The sequence below is a fragment of the Lagenorhynchus albirostris genome, chromosome 1 (genome assembly GCF_949774975.1).
Source record: "Lagenorhynchus albirostris chromosome 1, mLagAlb1.1, whole genome shotgun sequence".
Classification (NCBI taxonomy): Eukaryota; Metazoa; Chordata; class Mammalia; order Artiodactyla; family Delphinidae; genus Lagenorhynchus; species Lagenorhynchus albirostris.
In genome coordinates, this window is record NC_083095.1 from 134,987,262 (window position 1) to 135,013,425 (window position 26,164).

At 37.9% G+C, this 26,164-nt stretch overlaps 1 protein-coding gene across 1 annotated transcript in view; it reads right to left on the bottom strand.

Moving 5' to 3' along the window:
- Nucleotides 1–25,727, bottom strand: part of IREB2 (iron responsive element binding protein 2) — a 46,426-nt gene extending 20,699 nt beyond the window's left edge. Inside the window, exons 1-7 of the mRNA XM_060155064.1 lie at nt 25,646–25,727; nt 23,730–23,819; nt 6,330–6,495; nt 4,793–4,930; nt 3,688–3,906; nt 1,270–1,339; nt 592–775 (exon numbers count right to left, since the gene is read on the bottom strand). Coding sequence (XP_060011047.1) covers nt 592–775; nt 1,270–1,339; nt 3,688–3,906; nt 4,793–4,930; nt 6,330–6,495; nt 23,730–23,819; nt 25,646–25,664 — 886 coding nt within the window. The 5' untranslated portion in view covers nt 25,665–25,727. The remainder of the gene's footprint in view (nt 1–591; nt 776–1,269; nt 1,340–3,687; nt 3,907–4,792; nt 4,931–6,329; nt 6,496–23,729; nt 23,820–25,645) is intronic.
- Between the last annotated feature and the right edge of the window lie 437 nt (nt 25,728–26,164).

Genomic DNA, 26,164 nt, shown 5'->3' on the forward strand with positions numbered 1-26,164 from the left:
GGTTGTGATGGGCCCTATAAAAAACATGAAGAGGGGGCTTCCCTGGTGGTGCAGCGGTTGAGAGTCCGCCTGCTGATGCAGGAGACACGGGTTTGTGCCCCGGTCCGCGGCATGAGGATCCCACATGCCGCGGAGCGGCTGGGCCCGTGAGCCATGGCCGCCGAGCCTGCGCGTCCGGAGCCTGTGCTCCGCAACGGGAGAGGCCACGACAGTGAGAGGCCCGCGTACCACACACACACAAAAAAAAAACATGAAGAAATTTGGATTTACAAAGAATGCTAGGAGAAGCCACTGAAGGACTTTAAATAAGGGAATAAGCACATCACCTTCACAGACATCATCATCATCATCATCATCACTAAGCACTCCACAAATGGTAGTGCTGTGCTGGGCACAGTCCACATTTCTTTTCATAAATTCTCTCTTATACCACACTGTCCACAAACACTTGAATTAAGATTTACTTTTGTTCCTGCTGTTATACGTGAAAAAACAGCCTCAAAGAGGCTATAAAGACCCTGCTATTTATGTTCTTTTATAAATTTCCTGACATCCTCTCCCCCAAAGAATTAAATATAGTCATTTACTTACCCCACCCCAGAATCCCCAAACCATTCACCATGGTTATATGAGAATCTGTGCCAATGACACTGTCCGGAAAGAGGAGGTCCTTTTCTTCAAAAACCACTCTCGACAAATACTCTAAGTTTACTTGATGAGCCATTCCAGTTCCAGGAGGGATTACAGCCACATTCTTAAAAACTCTTGAACTCCACTGTATTTTATTTAAATTTAAGAAATCCAACTGTTAGCATATATCTGAATTTGCCTCATAATCAACATATAAATACTGACACTAAAAATATTTTACCAATGTTCATCATGGTCAAAGTTTACAGTACATAAAAACAAATACACAGATACTAAACCTAAATATATTCATTTTGCAGATTATTAAAACAAAATTAAGTCAAAGAAAAATGTTCCAATAGTCCAGATAAACAGTAGCTTTCAACTACATTCCAAGGATTCTCAGGGATGGGAAAAGGGGTAGGCCCAAGTAGAAGACCCTCCAAGCTCACTTGAATTAGAGCCACTGTTTTTAATATTTTGTTATACACTAGCGTTTCTGATTAAGATTTTATTTGAAGGAAAAAAAGTAAAAAAGGGTTCTACTGCTAGTGTTTAAAAACTTCTAAAGATATAAAAATCAAACCTTTCAATATTTCATAAACTCCTATTAAAAAATTTCCCCCCAATCATTTATACCTTGAAAAATTGAAGTCTCTCTCGATTTCTGCCAAATTCTACTTCTTGATTTTTTAATACTGTTTCAGGTCTAAAAAGAAGAAGAACTGGCATTAAATATATGTATTACAGAAAAGACTTCCCTTGTTTCTAAGTCTACATATTTTAAAAATTCTGGGAATAGCAGTTTACTAGACTTCTCAGAATCAGTTATTTTCTTTTCAACAAGGAAGCTCTGCTTTAAGTAACACTAGAAAGCTACTGCAAGGACTTATTATTTAAGCCATGGTCCACACCAGTGTCCCAAACTGTACTTAACATGTAACACTGTGAGATTTGGCTAAAATATTAAAAGTAGCATGGTAACCTTTGTTGGATTTTCCACTGCAAGGAAAAAGAAGGGTTGTAGCTTAGTGAAAAATAAGCATGTACATCTCCACCCACTTAACTCTAGTACCAGTTAAACTAGGAGATACTTGTTGATTATCACAATGTAGCAATGACAAACAACTCAGCATCACTTTATAGTTTAAAAAGAGCTTTTGGTAAAAATTTTAAATTCATCTCACCCAAAATGGAAGGTTCTATTTTATATAAAGTAGCATTTTACTTTAAGTGGATTATAAACCTATTTTACACGAATTATGTAAACTAAGAGATAAAAACAATTCACTGCCAAGCAGTAAACATAGTGCCATTTTTAGGAAGCTATTTTTATCTAATGGATATTTAAAAAAAATTATTTCTAACAGCTTTAAGTTGTTTATTTTCACTTGCCAGCTGGTGATTTAAGTGTTGACTAGAATATCAATATAACTTAAATTATACATGTCCTCCAGGGTCCAGATAATTATAGTTGTTTGTCAACTTTTTTAAAAAAACAAAGATTAATAATTCATTGCTGATTGATCATTTGAAGCCATAGCACATCTTAATAAGATTTTTCTTAGGACCTCAGGGAACATAGCTTTCTAGAGCCACTCCAATTATCTTACCTTTTCATAGTATATATAGCTACAAAGTACCACACAAAGATTTATTAGCTCATAACCTGACTTCAAATCAGGCAGTGATTTCAAGTGCCAAATGTATGCTCTCAATTCTCTATCCCTCAATTTCTTGTTTGAGTCTATAATTAATACTTCACTGATGCATTAAAGCACATGAAAGAGTTACTATTTTCATACAACCAGGGACTATAACATATCTGATCTTAATACTTTGTAATTTAGAGTCAAAATTGAGGGGAAATGTTACACCAGATTGGATTTTTAGAAATAAAAACATACCATCTTAGCACTTCATACCAGTTATAAAAAGATACCCAAGAAAATCAATGATTTTTTGAATCAATAAATCTTCCTTTTCAGGAAATTAATTTCTAAATAAGAAGAGAAATTAATCTCAAAATTCAACATGTCCCTAACCATCAGGACAGCCAGGTAGGGAATAAGGAGTACTTACATAAATGTAAAACTGCCATGATTTGATGGCAAAGGACCCACACATTATATTGAATTCTTAGAGAGGAAGAGCACCTGAGTTCACTTATAACCTGAGGCTTTACAGCTACATTGAGCACAAAATTTAGAACTACCCAGAATTTGAAAGATCCAATTTAGGGACAAATGAACTAATATATTATTTGATACTTACGATGAAATATGTGTTGATATTACTCTTAGCTAGCCTAAATCTTAAATGTGTTAAATTTTTTTCAATTTGAAAAAGTGTAAGTCATTTTTAACTCGTCTTTAAAAAATTTGACAGTCTAGTAAACAATGGGATAAACAACATAACTCTCTTAAAATAAGACTAAGACTTTGGAAACTTCATAGCATATAAAAATTCAAATTATAGAACTCTTTTTTTTATTTTGAAAAATTACCTATTAGGAAATTTAACCAACTCTTAAGAACGGGATTCTTTTCCAGGCAGGTTTACTACTTTCCATGGTACTATATAGGCAATTGCTTATCTAAAAGGGCTCATTAAGTTTATAACATATGATAATGATAATATTCTTAACATAGAGGTCTCAATGCAATAAGAAAGAATAAGAAATCTAATAGGAAAATAAAGCTAAAAATATAGATAGATTTCATAAAAGAAATCTGAATGAATAATGAGCATGTGAATGGTATAAATTCACTAAAATAAAAAATTTACAGTTCAAGATAATTTTCTGTCTACATTAGTTACAAAAATTAAATATATTTATAGAAAATTCTTAAGAAAAGTTTTCTTCAAAGGAACAGAAATAAATCATGGTATTTAGAGACTACCATTTTCATTAACTTTGCTTCTTTCAGTACAATAGGAAGCACAGTAAATATGAAGGCAATGTAATAGGAATCAGGAGGGGAAGGAGAATAAACATGATTTCCTTAACTGAAAAATAATCTGGTACTAATAAATATTTTTAAAAACATCTCATACTCAGGCACTGGTTGCAAATGAAAAGGACATAGAATGGGTGTATTTTCGATCTGCGAAGAAAATCTTCCTGAGTTTCGGCCTAGTTCTCCAGAATCACACGATCCTCGGCAGGTAGTCTGGCCTCTGCAGGGAAGCTTCTTAGGCTGCACTCTAAGTGGAGAAAGCTTTCCTGCTTTCTGTAAGTCACCACCTCCAGGATTTGGAGCATTCTGTATTGCACTATCGTTCCAAAAGGAAACAAAATAAAACCATTTAAAAGTTACAGAAATTTAGCTCTTCAAAAAGCACACAACAGCAATGCTATCTGGAAGTAACAACTGAATGTTATTCAAAGGTTAATATATCATTTATTTCAGGTTTCAAAAGCAAATCTCAGATTACCAAAAAAAAAAAAAGTTGATTTATTTAAATTTATGGAGATTAAAAAAAAATTGTGCCACTAAAATCATTTGCATATAGTAACTTTTGGCAAGTAGCAAAATCGATTTTTTTCCCCATCTAACAACTTAAAAGAAGTTCAGAGCCATCGTTTAATCTAGAGGGCAAAGGCTCTCACAGGTTTTAATAAATTGTAGCCTTTTCCATTACTCCAGGGAATGTAAAAAGAAAGCTGGTACATGAAAATAGAATCATGTCTTCTCTAGTTTGACTGTGGTCAAAATGGCCTTTTAAATATAAGAAATTTATTTCAGTGGAAGGAAAATACAGCTGTAGTAAGCTCAGTGTTTTCAATCACCAATTTAGACATTAAAGGCTCACATCTTTAAATTCTCTCTGGAAGTTTAAAAACAAAAAGGAAATGAAGGCTTAATTAAGATATTCACTCCAAAAAGCAGGTTCTAGGCTTACACATATCTATAAAAAATGGCAGCAGAAATATACAAACATGAAAATCAGTTTAAATTTAGACTCAGTTAAAAAGAAAATTCACCAATACATAAAGTTTTCATCAGTTTTTTTTTGTATATTAGTCAATACTAACTGTAGCAAACTCTACTCTGGCACAAATTATCTCTATTCCCTTTCTTCTATACCACACACTCCCAGTGGACTGGCTGCCAGTCAACGTGCGTGGCTGTCTTTATAAATATGTGTATTAAAGTACCATTTGTTGAAGTCAATTTGTAAAGAATGATCAACCGTGAGATCTGTCGGACAGGCAGGATGGACTTTCTTAGGGTCACCTCCAAGAGTTTTCACTGCCTCCCTCATAGCAGCAAAATCCACCATTGCCGGTATTCCACTAAAAAATAAAGAATGATCAACTTCTAATTCTTCTTTTACATTTGCTCAAATGATCAATATGCATTTTTAAATTTAAAAAGTATCCCTTTTTAAGTTGCATTCATGTTTGATAATGTACGGGTTATCCAAAGTTAGATGTATCCTGGTTTAATGAGAATTAATATTAAATATTATCTGAGAATTTGAGGGCTCAAAGGTAAATGTGCCAAAAATACAACAGATGATTTTTAGAGGCATAAGAGAACTTCAAGGGAACTGCCTATGGAATTCTTTCTCTTGCCTTATATTTTAAGATACCCCTCCCTTTTCCCCAGCTCCAGCCCCTTCACTCCCAGTGCCTTCTTGTCTCCAAAGTTATCCACTAAATATATGGATATAGATATAGATGGATCTATATCTATACCTACATATATATCTCCAGCCAACTATATAAGAAGCATTTACCAAATGCCTTCAATGTGCTAGACACCAATGGTATAAGACCAAATAAGGGAGAGTAACTGTTCTCAAGGAATTTGTAGGGAAGATAAAGTAGCAATTATAGAATAGTATCGTAAGTACTACAGTAGCAGCATATACAGGGTACACAGAGCAGTAGCTTACAAACCAGATTTAGGTGGGTGGGTGAAGGGGATGTTCTTATTTGTCTAGCTAACTCCTACACCTCCTTCAAAACTCAGCTAAAGGTTAATTCTTCCAATAAGTAATCCCTGGACACACAGATTAGGCAGAATCTTTCAAGCTATGGTAAAGACTTTATTGTAAGTATAATGGAAGCCAATTGGAGAATAGGGGAGTGATATGACCTTGATTAACATCTTTTAACCAAGTCACTTCACCTACTGTGAAAAGACAAGACTATACATTCCAAGTATGGAAGCAGGGATACCAGTTAACACATTATTATAGTTATAATCAGGATGACTGTGGTGGAGATGGTAAGAAGTATTTGGATTCAGGATACGTATATTTCAAAGGTAGAGTTGACAGAACCTGCTGATAGACTGGATTATGTACGAAGGACAGAAACCAGGGTTAACTCCTAGATTTTTGCTCTAAACAAACAGGAGACTATAGCGCCATTCAATATGACAGAAAAAAACTTGGAAAGAATACATGAGGGGGGCTGAGCAATGAAGTTTTGGATATGTTAAGATTGAGAAGCCTATTGGCTATGTGGAGATGACAAGTAGGCAGTTAGATAAAAGTAGTTTTTAAATAAATGGTACAAAAAAAAGCGCCTAATTTTTAAGAAATAGCTTCAGTTTAGAAAAAGCAACTTTTTAAATTTATAAACTAATTTTCACAATTAAAAAACAAGAGAGCCATCAGGGAGTCTGAATTTTAAAAAGCGAACACTCTGAAAATTCATCATGAAAAATAAACCAATCACTCACGTAAAATCTTGAAGAAGAACACGGGCAGGGAAAAAGGGCACTTCAACATTGCTTTGTTTGGTTTTCCAGTCTAAAATGTTCATAACATCTTCCCTTTTCATTAAAAAGCCATCACAATTTCGCACAGCAGCTTCCAACAGGACCCGTATTGAGTAAGGCAGAACATCTGATTCAAGAGAAAATATTACTATTAATAAGCGAATAATCATAACTACATATTGTAAAAATTACAATAGCAAAATGATAAAGACACAGATGCTTTGTTTTCTCAATTAAAAAAATTTTAGTCAATAAGCAACAAGGATTTGCTGTATAGCACAGGGAATTATATTCAATATCTTGCAATAACCTATAATGGAATATAATCTGAAAAATATATATATAACTGAATCACTTCTTGTACACCTGAAACAAAATATTGTAAATTAACTATATTTCAATATAAAAAAATTTTTTAGTCTAGTAAACAGGGAGTGAAACACCATTCTTGTTAATACCAGGCTTTCTATAAATTTGACTTTCCTGTATGTAAGCTGAGGCCCTGAAAAAGCAGAGATAAAACCTTCACCTAAACTTTAATAGAATAAATGAAAAATTAATTAACTAATTAATTTAAAAAAACTTCACACAACAGCTGACTTGGGCATATGAGACTGACAGCTGACTTGGGCATATGAGACTGACAAGTACTTAACATTCAGGGAAAACACAGAAAAACTGAAAAGCACAGATAATTAGAATTAAATACAATAATGAAAACATCCCAATTATGGCAAAAAATGTTTAAACTGTGTAAAAGTTTGTAATAAATTTAAAGGATTTCCATCAAAAATAGTTAAGGTTTAAAAATAAACCAGGGTGCTTAGGTGAATAAAATTCATTTCATGAAAATTGTCATTAACTCTTGATTTCAAGTTTAAGGAGAGAAATAGATTTCAATATTTAAAAATTTTTTGATCCTATTAAATTCTCACACTGGATTTTGCCACAAAGAAGTATTTCCTTAGGACTTAAATGGAAGACGAAATCAGTATGAAATTAGCTAAGTCATGGCAACCCACATAATAGATTACTATGCAGCTGTTTAAAGGAATGATGATCTCTGCATGCTGATAAGAAGTGACCTCCAGGGCTTCCCTGGTGGCGCAGTGGTTAAGAACCTGCCTACCAACACAGGGTACACGGGTTCGAGCCCTGGTCCGGGAAGATCCCACATGCTGCGGAGCAACTAAGTTCATGTGCCACAACTGCTGAAGCCCGCGCATCTAGAGTCTGTGCTCCGCAACAAGAGAAGCCTGCGCACTGCAACCAAGAGTAGCCCCCGCTTGCCGCAACTAGAGAAAGCCCGCACCCAGTAACGAAGACCCAATGCAGCCAAAAAATATAATAAATAAATAAAAAAGTCATCTCCAGACTGTACCATTAAGAGAAAAAGCAATGCAAAACAATGTTTATAGTATATACCTTTACAGTAAGAAAGGGAGTAAAACAAAATATGTATTATTATATATTAAATATAAAACTAAAAACTATAATTTTAAATATACTAAATATATAATAATATATACTCCCCCCCAGAAAGAACAATGAAAGGATAAAATAAAAAACTTTATATATATATATATATATATGCACCATATAGTATTTTGGTTGTATCTCCCTACCAGGATATATATTAAGGGCAAAAAGATCCACGAAGAAAACAAATTATGTTCAGTCATTAGTACTGATACTGTAGTTTTGAAATTGTCATATATACAATGAGAAGCAAGCAAAAAGTACTTTTGTTACTATGGTTGGGAACCAAGATTTAAGAGTAGTGACGTACAAGTATAAAATCAGAGTAGCTAAGTTTTAAAAAAAACTTACACTTCAATAGGTATCATCAGTACAAACTCATGATTTTTCTCTTTCTAAAAAATATGTACGTATTTCCTATCTCTGATCAGTGAAAATGCCTAAAATGATGACAATGCAATAGTACTGAACCACTAGCAACTCAGGTTGCTGTTTCTAAATACTATTTCCCATTTTTTAAAAAAACAGAGTTCCTTGGAGAAATGGTTAGTTCTGTATTTGGGGAAGGATATGCACAAAATGAGCCTGGAACATCCTGTGTCAAAAACCAAAGAAGTTATCAAAGACTAATGGGGACACTAATGGATCAATCTGAGCAACAAAATGAATAATGACTGTAATACACTAAAATATATCAAATATATAAATAGCCCTGAGTTCATAATGACTCCTTTGCTACAGAAACTCCTCACTCTGAAAACTGACAAATAAAGGGGGGAAAATCAATCATTAATCTTGTCTTTCCTGATTTCAAGTGGCAAAACAGTAAAGAGGAGAAAGTTCCTCGTAATAGCAGAATTACAGCTAATAAATGTAGAAGGGCAGTGATATAATTAGAAAAATCACCAATGTGCAGCACCTAATGAAATAATGGATCTGTACAATGATCATAAGTGGATGCTAAAATCCTGAGGTGATATATGAATGGGGAACTTATAATGGATGGATCAAGCTGAGAAAAACTATACCCAACTCAGCATCACCAAAAGTAGGACATTACAGATATTATTTGCCTCCTGATGAAGTAGGAAATATAAGCTAGGAGATATTCTTTCCAAAAATACATACATACATACACAAACCTGAATCTAATCAAACATCCAGCTCTAACTTCTAGTTAACAAGAAATATGGGGGATAGTACAACAATAAAATAAAACCATGAAGAAGCAATCAAATCCAGAATGTAGTACATTCTACAGAACAAAGAACCTGATTTCTTCAACATAAAAATGGCATGGAAAAAGGAGAGAGGATGAATATTATAGATTAAAAGAGATTTAAGAGACATAAAGACCAAATGCTACATGTGGATCCTATTTGGATACCGTGTGAACAAACCAACTGAATAAATGTATTTTTGAGACAACCAGAGAAATCTGAACTTGGACTGGGTTTTAGATCATATTAAGGAGTTACTGTTAATTTTGTTAGTTATAAGAAGTCCTTTCATACATCAGAGATGTATACTGGAGTACATTTACAGATTTAAAAAAAGGTGGAATATTTGAAACAAAAGATTGACAAAATGTTGATAACTAGCTGACAAATACGTGGTGGGTTATTATACTATTCTCTCCCTACTTTTATGCTTGAAAATTTTAACACACACAAATTGAAGATTAATGAAGTTGTAAGTAAAGAGGATAAAGGACTACATAATCAGAAATACTAGATTCAAAGCCAGTATTTGCTATTTACAATAGGTATGACCTTTGGAAAGCAACTCAAGTTGATGCATTTTCCATTCAAAATGGGAATGCCAGCTACCTAACATATGTGAAGAATATCTTACCTCAGCATCTACCTAGTACATGTAAAACCCTCAAACAAACATACTATGACAAACAGTAGGTACTTAACAAATATTAGTTTCCATTCTTACCTCAATGAGAAATGTAATGAAGCCCCCCAAACCAAGAGGAATTACAGGGGGGACATTTTTTTTTAACAGAACGTTTGGAAATGATGAGAAGTAAAATATTATCCCAGAAGCAAACACAAAATTAACTTTGGTTAATTATTCTGGAAAAACAATCTCAGGAATATTTTTTGTTTTAAATATCTTTATAAAAAGCATTTTGTCAGATTTCTAGTAAAATATGGTAAAATAAACACCAGTAATTATCTCCACTCTCTCCTGCAACCCACTAAGATAATAGTAAAGAAATAAAAAAAATTATAAACTCGCAAGAACAAAGAAAGAAACAGAGAGAAGCAAAACTAACAAAATTTTGGAAAATAGTCCTTGGTTGACTGGTAATGGACTGAGCAGAATAGAGAAAGCTGAAACTAAATGTCTACATAGGGGAAAGGCAATCAGAAACAAAGACTAGGAATCAGGACAACCTGCAATTTCTTAAGAGGAGTGTAAGAAACTAGAAGGCAATGTAACAATGCCTTCAAAATTCCAAGAGAATTTCCAACCTAGAAATCTGTGAACAGGTAAACTATCAATTAATCAGGCAACGTCTCAAAAATTTACTTCTCAGGCACCCTTTCTTAGGAAGCTACTGGGATATGTTCTATAAAACAAGGAATTAAGTGGAAAATAAAAAATCATGATATCTAGGAAATAGTCTCTGACACAGGAAAGCACAGAGACTCTTCTAGGGCAACACTGTGTAAGCCACAGTGCAATCGAAGATGGAGTCCAGATGGTATGCTGCTAAGAGAAGGGAAAAAAATTAATTGATAGATTACCTGATTATACCAGAAGGAGTTTAGTTCTTTTGGAGAGTTTGGAGATGAAGTATTGATAAAGACATAGAAAACGAAGCAAACAAAAAAAGACAGTCATTAATTCCAGGAAAAAAATACAAAGTTGTAAGAGAAACGAGATGCAATCATCATTTACTACATGGATTGGCTGAGAATATTTACAGTCATAATATAAGCACTGAACATTGATTTAACCAAAAATTATAACTATACTAGGAAGAGGTACATGGGATATATGTAGGGGAGAAGAAAAGTGCCAAATTCTCATTTTCCGTAGTAAAAAGTAAAGTCTAAAATTGAAAAAACAAGAAACAGCTGTATAAGCAAGGCTATTTAATAATATGGAGGACATTACCAAAACAAATAGCCAAAAGAATTAAAAATAAGTATTCTCTGCAGAGTAGAAATCTGGGGCAGGGTTACTCTTTTGGTTATAATTTCAGTGGTCTTACTGTTTTTTAACTCTATCATTTGAAAATTAATATTAAGTTAAAAAGCAGTATCAGATAAGAGTGTGCTAAGAAAAAAGAATCACAAATGTTAACTGGACATTTTGTCACTAAGGAGCACTAACTTGCAGATTTGTCTAATTTCAGAATAACTACTAGAGGCCTACAGCAAGGGAAGATGCAAATAAACACCCTCTCCCCCAAAAAAAACAATTTATTTCTTATTTCTCTCTGTGGTAGCCAGCCTCCAAGATGATACCAGTAATCTTCACCTCCTGGCATTCACATGCTCTCACATAACCTACACTGAAGATCAGTTGTTTGTATGACCAAGAGTATGGCAGAGATGACAGTGGGGGACTTTCTTCCTCTCTCTCTCTCTCTTTCTTTCATTGAAGTACAGTTGATTTACACTGTTGTGTGAGTTTCCGGTATACAGCAAAATGACTCAGATATAGATATACAGATGTATTTCTTATTACAAGATATTGAATCTAGCTCCCTGTGCTATACAGTAGGTGCTTGTTGTTTATCTATTTTATATATGGTAGTACATATCTGCTAATCCCAAACTCCTAATTTATCCCTCTCCCCTGCCCTTTCCCCAATGGTAACCATAAGTTTATTTTCTATGTCTGTGAGTCTATTTGTTTTGTAAAAAAGTTCATTTGTATCATTCCTTTAGATTCCACATATAAGTGATAACATAATGTATTTGTCTTTCTCTGTCTTACTTCACTTAGTATGATAATTTCTAGGTCCATGACAGTGTGTGACTTCTAAGGCTAGGTTATAAAAGTATTCCAGCATTAGCCTTCCTCTCTCAGACTGCTCACTCCAGGAGAAGCTGGCGGCCTGTTACAAGGACAATCAAGCAGCACTGATGAGAGGCTCATGTGGAGCAAACCTGAGGCCTCTGTGCCAACAGCAAGCACTGACTTGCCAGCCATGTGTGAATGGGCCGCATTAGAAGCAGATCCTCTAGCTCCAGTCAGGCCTTCGGATGACTGCAGCCCCAACTAACCCCTGCTGTAACCTCAGGAGAGATCTTGAGCCAGCACTATTCAACTAAGCCATTTTTGAATTCCTGACCCACAGAAACTGTGAGATAATAAATATTTACTAATGCTTTAACCATAAAGCTTTTGGTTTAATGTATTACATAGTAAGGGAAAACTAATACAATTCTCTTCCTCAACTTTTAAAACAGTAACATCTACAGTTATTTACTTAGGATCTACTAAGGAGAAAATATCAATGTGTTTTACCTACATTATCTCATTTAATCCTTAAAGTAAATCTATAGGTAGATACTTCAGAGCCCTACCAGTAGAGACTAAGCTGGCAGGTGTGGAAAAATGGACACAGGTGCTCTAGTTTGTTTTTAGCAATATTAACTCCATATCCCTACTCTGGATCAGGCACAAAGTTCACCAAGGCCCTTAACCTCTTTCTTCTTCCCTATTCTCCCTATTCTCCCTATGGCCCCCCACCACACACTATCTCATGCTCCAATTACACCATCGTAAAAGTTCCTTCTCCAAACCTCTCTGATCCCCATTCTCACACCTTTTCTTCAACACCATGAGGACTTACTTTCTCCCTTATCCATCAGCACCTGCTTGTCTGTACCTCCCCTCACATAAGCAGTTTAGGTTCTATGTGGTCAAATCTCGTTTCCCCAAACTGTACACTTTTTCCCCTTTGTTCTTTTATCCTATCTGTCCATCAAAACACCAACCTGTTTTGTCCTTTCAGTTGGTGAACCCCACATCACTTTCCCACTTACGAAGAACTGTTCTTTCTTTTTAAAAAGAACTTCATTGAGGCATATTTTACACATAATTCACCCTTTCCAAGGATACAATTCAACGATTTTTTAAGCAAATTTACCAAGTTGTACAATCAGCACCATAAATCAGTTTTAGAATATTTCATCACTTAATTAGATTCCTCATGCCCATTTGCTGTTAATCCCTGTCCTCTCCTTGCCCACACCTGGAAACTACTGATCTACTCTGTCTCTATAGCTTTGTCTTTTCTGTATATTTCATACAAATGGAATCATCCAATAAGGTCTCTTGTGTCTGGCTTATTTCACTGAGCATACTTTTGAGGTCTGTCCATGTTGTAGCATGTATCTGTAGTTAATTTCTTTTTATTGCTTAAGAGTATTCCATTGTATGGCTATACCAAATTTTGTCTATCCATTCACCCAATGAAGGACATCTAGGTCGTTTCCAATTTTCAGCTATTATGAATAATGCTGCTGAGATGATTCATTTGCCAATCTTGGTGTAGAGAACGTTTCTATTTCTCTTGGGTAGATTCCTAAGAATGGAATTGCTGGGTCATATGTTAAATTTATGTTTAATGCTTTAAGAAACTGTCAAACTATTTTCCAAAGTGGCCACATCACTTTACATTCCCACCAGCAGTGCATGAAGTGACCTCATTTCTCCATATCCTTCCCAACATTTGTTATTGTCTGTTTTTTATATAATACCCATTCTAGTGGTTGTGAAGTAGTTCACTGTGGTTTTACTGGTGGTGATGTGTAAAGGAGGAGGAAGGAAAAAACAAATCCCTAAAACATCAACCAGAGAAACTGGTACCAATATAAATACACAATTACAACCTCATTTGGGTCCTCACCATTCACCCAGAAATTCTACTTTGTTTCTCTGATCTGCTTGTTTTCCCACACTCCACAATAATTCATTCATACCTTCAACTACTCTCCTTAAAATCAAATCTCTATTTGCCTCCTACAGGATCTAGCCCCACTTCCTACATCCTAGATAAATAAAAACTAATAGTTCCTATCTTCACTTCCTCCTACTTTACACACAAGCCTAGATACCTCTTGATTTATCCTTTTCCCAGTTAAGAAGGCAGGTGTGGACCTCCTCCTACTAAATGCCAACTTTTATAGGAGTTCCGCATCCAATTCCCAGTGATACATTTTAGGACCCATGAGTCATCAATTATCTCTCCTTTTTCTGTAATCTATCCTTCAATTGGATTCTTCCCAGCAGCATTTGAAGTCTTTAGCCCCAGTTTCACACACACACACACACACACACACACACGTGTACACACACACACACACACACGTGTACACACACACACACACACACACACACACACAGCTTCCAAGTACTATTTTCTTCAAACTCTCAACCAAGTTTTTTGAAAGAGTCGCCTATATTCCCAATGTCCACTTTTCTACACATTTCATTTTATACTTCTACGCTTCCATTCACTCTTCAGCCCAGCCCAATCTGATTTCTTAAAATATCAATGAAACAGCTCTAACTAGTGTTTCAATATTCTCTCAACAATATTAAACGGAGCTAACAATTTCCTCCTTCTTGAAACACTCTTTCTACTGGCTTTCACAATACCATTCTCCATGTCTCCAATCTCACGTTTCTGCCTTACTTGCACGCAGAAGCAATGACTTGCCTTTGTTCCAGACTATCTTGAAAAAGATGTTAATATAGTGAATAGCCTTGGAAGATAAAGATAGTGTCTCTTTCTGGAGCAAAGGGCAGGCATGCTTACTGTCCATTATAAAAGATTTGGGTTCCCTAAGTCAGACTTCATTTTCTGTAACACAATCTCTGTGTGCAGGTATTACCTGGCCTTCTTCAACAAATGTTGGTACCAAGCACACTGCTTTGCTGTGGGTAATAAACTGTCCATTGTCTCTGATCCAAGAGTTTTGTGTCTTCTGCCAGCATCTATGAAACTGTCAGTTTAACTTACAAGGAGAGTGAAATTCTGGCACTTTTACAGTTCTCAACACTTTCTGGCAGTCCTGTTGCGGTTCCCTGGCTGACCTCTCCTCCTTTACCTGATCTTTAAACGCAGGAGTTCCTCAGAGTTCATATCTAGGCTTACTTCTTTTCTCACTCCATATCGTCTCCTCTCAGGAGTTTTAACTGATCCTATGGCTTCAACAGACTACCTCTACACCAGTAACTCCAAAATATTTTTCTGCAGTCCAGATCTGTCTTCTGAGCTCCAGAACCATGCAGTTAATTGCCTCACAAACATCTCTACTTGAATCCTGATATGTTTCCAAATTCACTAGTACCTAAACTGAACTCTGATTTCCCCTCTGCCCCTGTCCCATATTACTACCACCTCTGTGTTCCCTAGCTCAGTAAACAGCACCACCTTCCACCCAGATGCTTATGCCAAAGTATCTAGGCAACATCCGTGACACCTCTTTCATATATATTTTGAATTTGTCTACTTCTATCACCACCACCACTAACAAGTACAAGCCACCACTATGTCATCTCTCACCCAGATTCTTTAGTTCATCGTTCTATCTCCATACATGTCCCATACCAGTGGTTTTCAAAGTGTGGTCCCTGGACTCCTGGGGGGCCCCGAAACTCTTTCAGGGAATCTGCAAGGTCAACTAAGACATTATTTGCTTTTTCCACCATTTTGACATATGTGCTGATGGTTCAAAAACAATAGTGGATAAAACGGCTGATGCCTTAGCAGGACTCAAAGCAGTGGCACCAAACCGTATTTGTACTCACTGCATCGTTCATTTTCAGGCAAAATACCAGTTTCACTTAAGAATGTCCTTGATGAAGCAGAAAAAGTGTTAATTTTATTAAATCTCAACCACTGAGGTCAAGTCTCAATATTCTGTGTGACAACAATGAAGTGTATACAGCATTTCTGCTCAAAACCAAAGTGCAATCTTTGCTCAAGGGAAAAACACTTGTGTGATTGAATTACAAGCTAAATTAGCCACTTTTTCCAAAGAACACCATTTTCACTTGAAAGAACAAATGACCAACTATGATTATTCAAATATGGATATCTGGCAGACATTTTCTCAAAAATGAATGAAGTAATAAGCCTGTCTGCTCATTATCTAGTCCCACCACTCTCTGCTCACTGTGTTCACTGAAGATCTTTGAGAAATAAAGGTTCACTAAGTTACGCAGATCTTCCAAATGCGGACACATTTTATTATACAATATATAAAAAATACAGACATGCACGTTTGTTAGTATCACCGCAGCCCTTTCAACATGGGAACCAGAGCTCCCATGAAGCTGTGCACTCTGAAAGACTCCTCCTGCCTGTACCAGAACCTGGACCAAGACGCTCTGCGCAGAAGACCCTTTGTCCTGCCACTGCCTGGACTTCCCCTGCAAGCTGCCTGGACGGTCACACAACGAGCTGCTGCTGTTTCTGCAAGCCCCCATGTGTCCCATGCATCGTGAAGGGCTCTTGCCCCTGCCAGGATCTGTTCTCTCAATACACGTTCACAGTACCAGTTGCTGGTTGCCTACTCCCCTGCATGTACTTAAGATGATGGCCTACTGCCTGCCCAGCAACTCCAGACCAGCTCCAGTCTGACCAAACCAGCAAACTTCTCTGCGATCTAATGAGCTGAACCACACCTTCTCCAATGGTACCTGACCCCCTTCCAATTTTTCCTTCCTTGGGTATTCTCTGTCAGCCCTACAGGTACCATAAATAATTTCCTTACATCTTACAATTACTCTTGTATCACAGTTAATAATTATTTACATTAAAGTTCCCCTATTCTATGCCCCGATTGGACTGAGACTGCTACAACATACTAAGGCACTGTACTTACATTTTCCATGACTAAACTGTGTGCTTTCTTTAGCACAAAGATGCTATCTTAGCCATCTTTCACCCGCCAGAAACATCTGAGTACTCAATCTTAGCTGAATGAGCATTGTTGAGAGATGCATGCACCAAGTATCAATAGAAAACTGGGCTGGATTAATACCACCTCTTCTAACCAGGAATTTCCAGAATCCTATGAATCTGGAAAGCTAATCCTCTAAAGATAGGTAATCAAAAAGACATGCAGGGAACCAGAACATGCCTGTGACTTAAACTGAAAAAGTATGATAACATGTTATCATACTTCTGAAATGAACTGCTAACAACAGATATCTTTTTGATCAATTACTCAGTGTAAGATCCAAGAGGTGGTTCAGGCTTTAAAAAAAGATGCCGAGGTCTGCTATTTTACATGGGAGGCAGCTGATGAAAGGCATATCCAGGTTTCCAGGACTGTAGATCTTACCACTCAAGGCTAAGTGGCTGCTACTATGATTAGGCAATAAAATTTCTCTCTCAGGGCAGAGGTCGCAAACTGTTGGCCTGCAGATGTGTTTCGTTTGTTCTACACAGTTTTAACATTTTAAAGTTTAATTGCCAACACTGAAAAACCAGAGATTTTTTTACATGAAAATCCAAATTTCTGGCTTAAGATAAATAGAAAGTTTTACAACACCAACCTCACATTTCTGCTGGAATTGAGTAGCACCTACTCTTTTATATAGGGCATTTGCTCTCCTGCTTGCCACAATTCCAGCCAGGGCCATTTCACTTGTTTATGGTGCCTCTATGGTCCTTATAAGCATGAGCATACAACCCCCGGTGTAGCAGTTTTACAAGCATAGACTTTGGAATCTCAAAGTTTCATCATGTTTTGATCAAGTTTCTCCTCTATCATTTATTAGGTAATGGTACTTAGTAGCGGGACCCTGGCCAAGTGGGTAATAACAGAACTTACAGAATGGATATAGTAAACAATCAATAAATACTAGCACTTTATGACTGCCCTTATTAAGCTGGGAAACAGAATGGTATTAAGGGGGGAAAAGTGTTGGCCTGAAGTCAAAAGATATGAGTCTAAGACCAGATCTTCTCACTTAGAAGATATGTGACCTTAGGCATATTACTGAGATTTTTAGCCTCATTTTCCTCATGTGCATAAAACTATCCTCCCTGCCTGACATAAAGCAATGTAGTGAAAATAGATAATGTAAAAGGGTTTTGTTATTTCTCAAAAGTGATTAATTCCAGGTTTAAACAGTAGATGGAGAAAATACCCATAGGAAATATCAATATTAACAACAGGCTTTAGATAAACTAAATATGAAAGAGAAATACACTGAAGACTGATGGAAAGGGGAAACAAACACTCAAACACTCTAGGCCTGCCTAAAGCCTCAAGGAGGCTATCTTTGGAGTCCAGGCTAAGAGAGCAAGGGGACTGGTAGAGTAGCTTTAGTGTAAACCTAAAAACCCTGTTAAGGCCAGGAACCTGGAGAAAAAATTAAGAAACTGTTCTAGAAGGCCCTGTAACCCCAGACTTTGCAACAGGATTAACTCACACCCATGTCTCACTAGTCAAGGTACTGCTTATATCTCTAACCAGTACCAGGCTGGAATGGAACTGATTTCCAATAAAGAACTCTGACCTTTTTTGTTTTGTTTTGTTTTGTTTTTTAATATCGCCATGGAGAGTCCAAGAAGGCAGAAAGAGAAAACAGATTCCTGCTTAAGATTTTTTTTTTCACTCACTGACAAAGGTAGAGAAAACCAGAAAAATAATATCTATTATTGATAAACGTACAGACACACTCACTCTTCTCATTTGCTCCTGGTAAGCATGTCATCTAGCACTATCTGCTAACATAACAGGCATACTTCATGGTGCCTGTCCAAACTGCCATCCATGGAATGGACAGTGCTCAGTGTCCCATTACCTCCCTGGCTACAGTGCTGAAGCAAATGCCAACCCCTTGGCAGGTTAATGACCAACAGCCTGGTGGAAAAAATATAGATTCCTCTCTCAGGAATTTGCAATCAGGTCACAGGCTAAACCAGAAAGTTGTTAAGAGCTAAGCTAGAGACAGAGGTTGCCATTTGTGGCCATGTATAAAGTTAGTAGGCAGAGGCAGCTTGTCTGCAGTGAAGTAGAGGGAGCAGAAGAGTGGAGGAGGGCCAGGAATCTGAAGCCCTGAGAGAAAAAATAACGAGCTCCCTCACTTCTGGCTCATTGCCCATTTTCTTGAGATACAGCCACCTTTCATTTGCCCGGGAGCTCTGTATCATTACAATAAATCTTTCTTCACTTGAGCTAGTGGGTGTCTGTTCTCTGCTACCAAAAGGACCTAATCTAGAATAGAAATTGTCTACAAAGGCACAGTTAAAACCAACTGATCGTTGGACAAAATGTGGAGGGTTGGTGAGTGCATGATTGTAGATGGGCTAGAATCACATTAGGTAAAGGTAATCCTTAGAAAGTTATGTATTGTGTGTAAATATTACAAGCAAACTATTTCATTGCTTACCAAACTTACAGCCCTTTCCAGAGTCCATGGAAGAGACAAGATTAGAAAACATGGACTTGTGTTCCTACCAGCAAGATAACTGACCAGCAATAGACGCCCGACTTGCCCAGCCAAACCATAGGTTAACTACAGGTTAAAACAATAGGAGAAAAAGTCATCTAGAGATAGTCTTAACTGGCTGGTAAGCTAATCATAACACACAAAGAATGGCTGGTAGTGGCTATATTGGGTATTACACAATACCAATAAGTAAAGTGGGCTGTGGAGACAGAAGACTGGAGAGTAGATCTTCAAAAAGAAACAGGTGACAGAAAGAACAGCCTCTGGCTTAGAAATTCTACTTCCCATGAGGCCTGACTGTGCTTTCTTCCTTTGCCTTTGGATGTTTGGAAACTGTAACAGCATCTTTCTTGAGTGCTGAGTTAAGTGAGTTTCTGTTCCTTATATTCAAGGACAAAGACTGGAAAAGACAGTACATATACAGTAAAAGTGAAAAAGAAAAGTGATGCGGGTGGAGGGAACAATACTTTCAATCCGGTAACTATATAATAAGGTTGCATCAAAATTTAACTACTACACACACAGCAGCAGCTTTATTTATAAATAGGGAAAAGTTGGTTAACAACCTCAATATTCAAAGATCTGCTAACTAAACCATGATGCATTCATATAGGTAATACCGGGCAGCCAGTACAGTAGAAGCTGTAGAAAAGTACAGGTATCCCTTTCTACTCAAACTCATAATCCCTGACTCAGAAACCGAACAGATTCAGATAGCAAGGGATACTTATATCCAATGACATGGAAAGATGTTCATGATATACTAAATAAAAAAAGGTTACAAAACAATATATACTGCATTTTTTGTTAAGGAGCACATTTACATATATTTGTATATGCACGTAAAAATGAAACTGTTTCTACACTGCCTATAATGTTTTTGTCTGTGATTACCAATCCCAACCTAATTTCTTATAATCAATAAAAACTCTCCTAAAAAATTAAATACAGATTTTCTTTCAGAGATTACAAGGTAGGATTAGGAAAACCAAGTCCTGGCTCTACTACAGGACTAAGCAGTACCATGGTTAAAAAGCAAGCAGTTAGGAAGGAAAAAAGAAAGATGAATGAGATAACGAGAGGTAAAGAAGGGGGCCTGAGGCTTTACGCCAGGCTGAAGGCCCTCTTGCCCAATAACAGCTACTCTCTAAAATATGTTTCCCTAGAGCCAGGCCAGTCTCTTCACTGTCTTCCCCCTTACTCATTTTCCATTATGCTTGCTGGTCATTCTAATTCCCCAAGTGTTGACTGGCCTCTGTGATTCCTCTGTTTAACATCAATTCAAGTCCTCCTTCCTTCAGAAAGCAGTCTAACTATTCCAGGCAACAGTGATTTCTCTCTTCCTTGGAACCAGGTATATTTTCAAATTCAGAGATCTACTTAAGAGAGTCACTCAAAATCTCTAAGGTTGTAGTCAATGCACTGGAGCGCCAGACAGGCAGCTCCAGATCATTAAAAAGGCATTTTGCCACTAGTGAAATTATTAAAGTTTAAAATGTGGTCAACGTGTACAATATGCCCACTTCCATAAAGATACTTTGAGTATAGGACTTCCCTGGTGGCGCAGTGGTTAAGAATCCACCTGCCAATGCAGGGGACACGGGTTTGAGCCCTGGTCTGGGAAGATCCCACATGTCACGGAGCAACTAAGCCCATGCGCCACAACTACTGAGCCTGCATTCTAGAGCCTGCAAGCCACAACTCCTGAGCCCGCGTGCCACAACTACTGAAGCCCGAGCGCCTAGAGCCCGTGTTCCGCAGCAAGAGAAGCCACCGCAATGAGAAGCCCGCACACCACAACAAAGAGTAGCCCCTGTGCAGCAACGAAGACCCAACGCAGCCAAAAAAAAAAAAAAACTAAGTGGCTCTCAAAATATGGCCCCAGGCCAGCAGCATCAGTATCACCTGGCAACTTGTTAGAAATCCAAATTTTCAGTCTCTACCCCAGACCAGAACTCCAGAGATGGGGCCCAGCAAGCCTCCAGCTGATCCTGATGCACACTGAAGTTTGAGAACTACTGACTAAGGAAACAGCTGGTATTAACTAATTAAAAAAAAAAAAAAAGATACCTTGAGTATAAACTTGGGAAGCAAAAAGATAAAATGGCAATAAAAAAGGAGAAATCAAGTAATTTGTGTTGTACTCTATCTAAAGACAGACTTAATAAGGGAAGGTACTGTTAGTGAGGCAGATAGTCTAGGCTAGTTCACTCACTACCCACTCCCAACCACTTCAACCACTTCTCCCTTGTCTTTCTCTACTGCAAAATCCAGAAAGCTAAATACACCATCTTTCAGCCTTTAAAGCCGAGAGTGGAGATGACATTTTGGCCAAGGAGATACAGGCAAAAGCTCCTGGGGTGGGCTTTTCTTTCTGTTTTGCTCTTCCAGCTGCCTAAAACATGGACCTAATGCAGGTACATCAGCTATTTGCAACCCCAAAAATGAAAGCAAAACAGAAAAAAGTGAGAAGCCTAGGTCCTTGTTGATGTTGGTGCTATACAGTCCCAGTATGTCCACATCCAGACTTCTTGTTAGGTGAGAAAAATAAACCCCATTTGTTAGAGTCACTGTACAGTACGTTTTCGGTTCCTTGCAGCTGCAGGCATTCCTGATACAGTTAGCAGGGAGCTTAGAAGAGTGTTCTCAACTATCTTTCCTCCCCAACATATAAGAGAGCTAGAACACTTGCCCTTCATTAAGTTACTCACTACAACTGTGATTCTCAGCCTGGTAGGCATCCAAATGTGGGAAGCAGAGAGGGCAGTGGTCCAGAACCCTGGTGATTACCAAAGCAATGTCTCCTAAGCACATGTCTGGGAGGCCATTCAATCTGGTCCCTCCAAAAATGCAGCAAGGATTTTTTGTTTTTCTACTCAAGTTGCTCCTTTCTTTCAAAGTCAATTCTTCTTCCAAATTTTATTCCCTACTAATTACCAAGAAATTATTTAGGTAATTACTTAGTAAACCTCTGATAAAACCATTCTATTAAAAACAATGTTTTAACCCCACAGAAATAAAAACCAAATTTCTGTTTTAAAGGCATATGTATTTAAAGGCATTCTCTTATTATATTTATCATGGTTATAAAAACCCTGGTACTCTGGAACTCAGTTATGTACAGATGCCTGTGACAGCTTATTTTCCAGAGATAATATAGCTCTTAGTTTATTAATCACTCTTTCAGTGCATTTTACAGTTGTTTTGATAGTTTCCTACTGATTTCCTGCATTTGGGAAATACAGGCTATCTTCAAGTAGGCACATTTCCACAAATTATCCATAAAAAGAACTTATACTAAATTAAAAAACATCCTCATATATGTTCTTTTACTTTACTAAGCTATAAAATGTGGGTTAAGAAACTTCCAGGCCAGAATCACTAGATATTTGAGAGAAGGGAAATAAAAGATCTTTCTTATATATAATCAACTTAGCTGTTCCCTTTTCAAAATTAATACAAATTCATCATCAGTGAAGAGATAAAATAAATGTGAATGAAAGACACATGGCACTAAGAAAAGACCAACCTCTTAATGCAAATCACAGCAACTAAACATGCAAGGTAAAGGATTTTGGTGAACTGTTTATTTTGAAATGGCAACCTAATTCTAGGATAGGGATCTTCTCCAAAATATACTCTAAAATATCCAAATATTCTCAGAATGTACAAGAAAATACTGCTAGTCTAGAACATTTAAACCCACCAAAATCTACAGAAAAATCACAAAAGCAATCTTAAGTAACACAAGAAGGAAAAAACCAAGGTTAAGGAAAAGCTCCCTCCAAAACTGCATTTAATTTTTCTTTTCACTGAAAAGTCATTAAATAATAATCTAAATCACTCTTCCAAACAGGTCTTCCCTTCACCGGCCTGGTTGAGAAAATTACTTAGTTGTCAATAAAGTAAAGACTTCCATCCAATACTCTGGGGTTCCGCCAAGTTCACTCTTCTGAAACCTCAGTGAAAGGTTTGATCCAGGTCAGGCGCCTGCTAAGGTCTGCCAAGAGTGTCAGGGCACAAGCCAGGGCAAACCATGCCCTGGTCAACAACTCAAATCAGTGGGCCCTGCTGATGATTCCTATTCAAAGGATAGGGACACTGTTCACTCGGAAAATTAAAATATACATTTAATAGCTCTAGAATATCATCTGGCAGGTTTCTGTTGTTTTTAAAATTGTATTAGTAATTTCCTGGGGGTAAAAATCATTACTAAACTAACTTAGATTTTAAAATGAGAAGCTATGGTATGGGCTTACATCCTCCTCAAACAAAAGCTAGCCCAAGAAGCTTTTAAAATGTTAGACATATGTGTAGGTGTACCTGCTACGACATGGTGGGAATAAATTTAAAATTTCTTCAACTCAGCTCGACAAATGCATTTTTATTATTAGAAACTAAACAAATCCAAGAAAATTTAAGCAACATTACCATACTTGGTGCCTCCAAGTCTAGGTACATTGAAGAACTTCTTATGTGAACTGTCATTTAATGTTTCAATAAGGTATTCAAAGGCATATCCTGAAAAAAAAATTATACTTTCATTAAACACTGCTACAAATTACCTTATTCAAAGTGAAAATACCTAGAAACCAGCTTTGTCCAAAATAATTTTCTGTAATGGCTCAAATTTTCTATATTTGTGCTATATTACCTATATTTTCTATAGGTAGCCGTGGCCATTGAGCACTTGAAATGTGGTTACAGCGACTGAGGAACAGAGTTTTTAATTTTATTTAATTAATTTAAATTTAAATAGTCACATGTGGCTAGTGTCCATTGTATTGGACAGTAAAACTCTAAGCCATGACTCTTGTCAAATAAAAACTGAAAAAAAAAAAAGCTTTCATTAAACACTGCTACAAATTACCTTATTCAAAGTGAAAATACCTAGAAACCAGCTTTGTCCAAAAGAATTTTCTGTAATGGCACAAATCTTCTATATTTGCGCTATATTACCTATATTTTCTATAAGTAGCCGTGGCCATTGAGCACTTGAAATGTGGTTACAGCGACTGAGGAACAGAGTTCTTAATTTTACTTAATTTAAATAGTCACATGTGGCTGGTGTCCACTGTATTGGACAGTAAAACTCTAAGCCATGACCCTTGTCAAATAAAAACTGGTAAAATAATTAACTCCTGAAAATATGATAATAAAGAATACCTAGAAAGGGACAGTATCTAGAAAGTAAAATAATTAACTCCTGAAAATGTGATAATAAAGAATACCTAGAAAGGGACAATAAGAATGATTTAAAGGATGAATAGGCATGTTTTGTGAAGACATGTCCTGAAAATTGCATAAATACAGACAGGACAACGCCACAATTATGTTAGAAGAACTGATTTTTAAAAAAATAACCAAAAGATGGACTTTTACACAGCATTCAACAACAGGAATAAAATCAAAAACAAACAACTTATCAGGTAAGACCTTCACAGGCTTTAAGACTAAAGGTAAAGGTGAACAACAAAATATCTGGGCAAATTAGCAGATTCTCCCTAAAAGACACGTCTTTCTGGTTTTGTACGAATTGAAGCTTAACTACCAAGTCGAAGACCCAGGGGACTTATTTGAATGTGCCCCAGCTCCTAAGGTTCTTGGGGGAAGTGGCGGAGAGGCAGCCTTGAGGTTAAAGAACCTTCAGATCTTTTGTGCAGATTCACTGCAGTAGGTGGGCAGGACCCCCAACATTGCCAGGACCTTGGTCCGAAATGAGAAGCGATAAGCATTGTTCACTTTTTGAGAATATATAATGTTTTTCCTTTTTTATTGAGGGTTAAGCGAGGGAGGTGGATGGGGGGAGGAGACCCAGCGCTGCAATAAATGGTCCGAGAACTGGCTGACCAGTGTTCGGCCTTGACCACCCCCCACTCTGCTTCTAAAGGCAAAGAGAGAGGGAGGGGCTCGAGGCTGGACAGCGGAATAAACAACTAGCTGCGTGAGACGCCACCAAGGAGACACTAGCCCCCACCCTCATCTCTTACAAATGGGGGGCGGGGAGAAGATGGTGGGCCTCTCCTCGACCCTAGTACTACTGAGGAGTACCGGGAAGCCGCTGGCAGCCAGCAGTGGCCAAAGGGCCGAGGCCGGTACGGGTCAAGGCCAGCGGCGGAGCGGACGGCCCTGCTGGGGTCACGCTAAGGGACGAGGTCGGCGAGGCCGGGCCCTCGAGGCCTGGGCGCACAGAGTGCGGCCCAGCAGGCAGGCCCCAAGGGAGCACAACCTGAGCCCGGAGGGCCCCGGCGCCGGCCGAGCAACTCCAGGAGAGAGAAGCAAAGAACTCGGAGCCGGGGCAGCGCGCGTCTACAGCTGCCAGATCCAGTCGGTGAACTGAAACTAACCTGCACTTGGGGCGTCCATCGCCGGAGACCATATTATCCCTGCGGGGAGGGGGCCCGCGGGGGAAGGAGGGGGAGGTCGGGCGGGGAAGAGGGGGAGGAAAGCAGCCGGACCGGCAAAGGAAGCAGGAAAGGAGCAGTCTCGCGCAAACACCGCGAGAGCCGCAGAACCGGCCCCAGGTCTCAGCTCGCGGGATTTGCCGCCCAAGTCTCGCGAGATCTTCGGGGTGGAGACAAAGAAAGAGAAGGGGCGGGGCCAGCCAGGCGGCGATTCCTTGCGTAATCGCTTCTGTTCTCGCGAGCTGGGGCGAAACGCCGGGGAGGCTGCGGCGTTGGCGTCACTAGTTTGGCCCTCTTAGAGATCCGTTAATTGTGGCTTCAAGTGTCCAATTGAGATTGTGAGATCCAGGGGTGTTGGGGCTCCTTTGGGGTATCCGGTGATGGGGGGTGGGGGGAGGGGCAGAGGGGCAGAATTGGAGCTCCTATGAAAAACAGCTTGAGAACCTCTTTCCCCTGAAGATA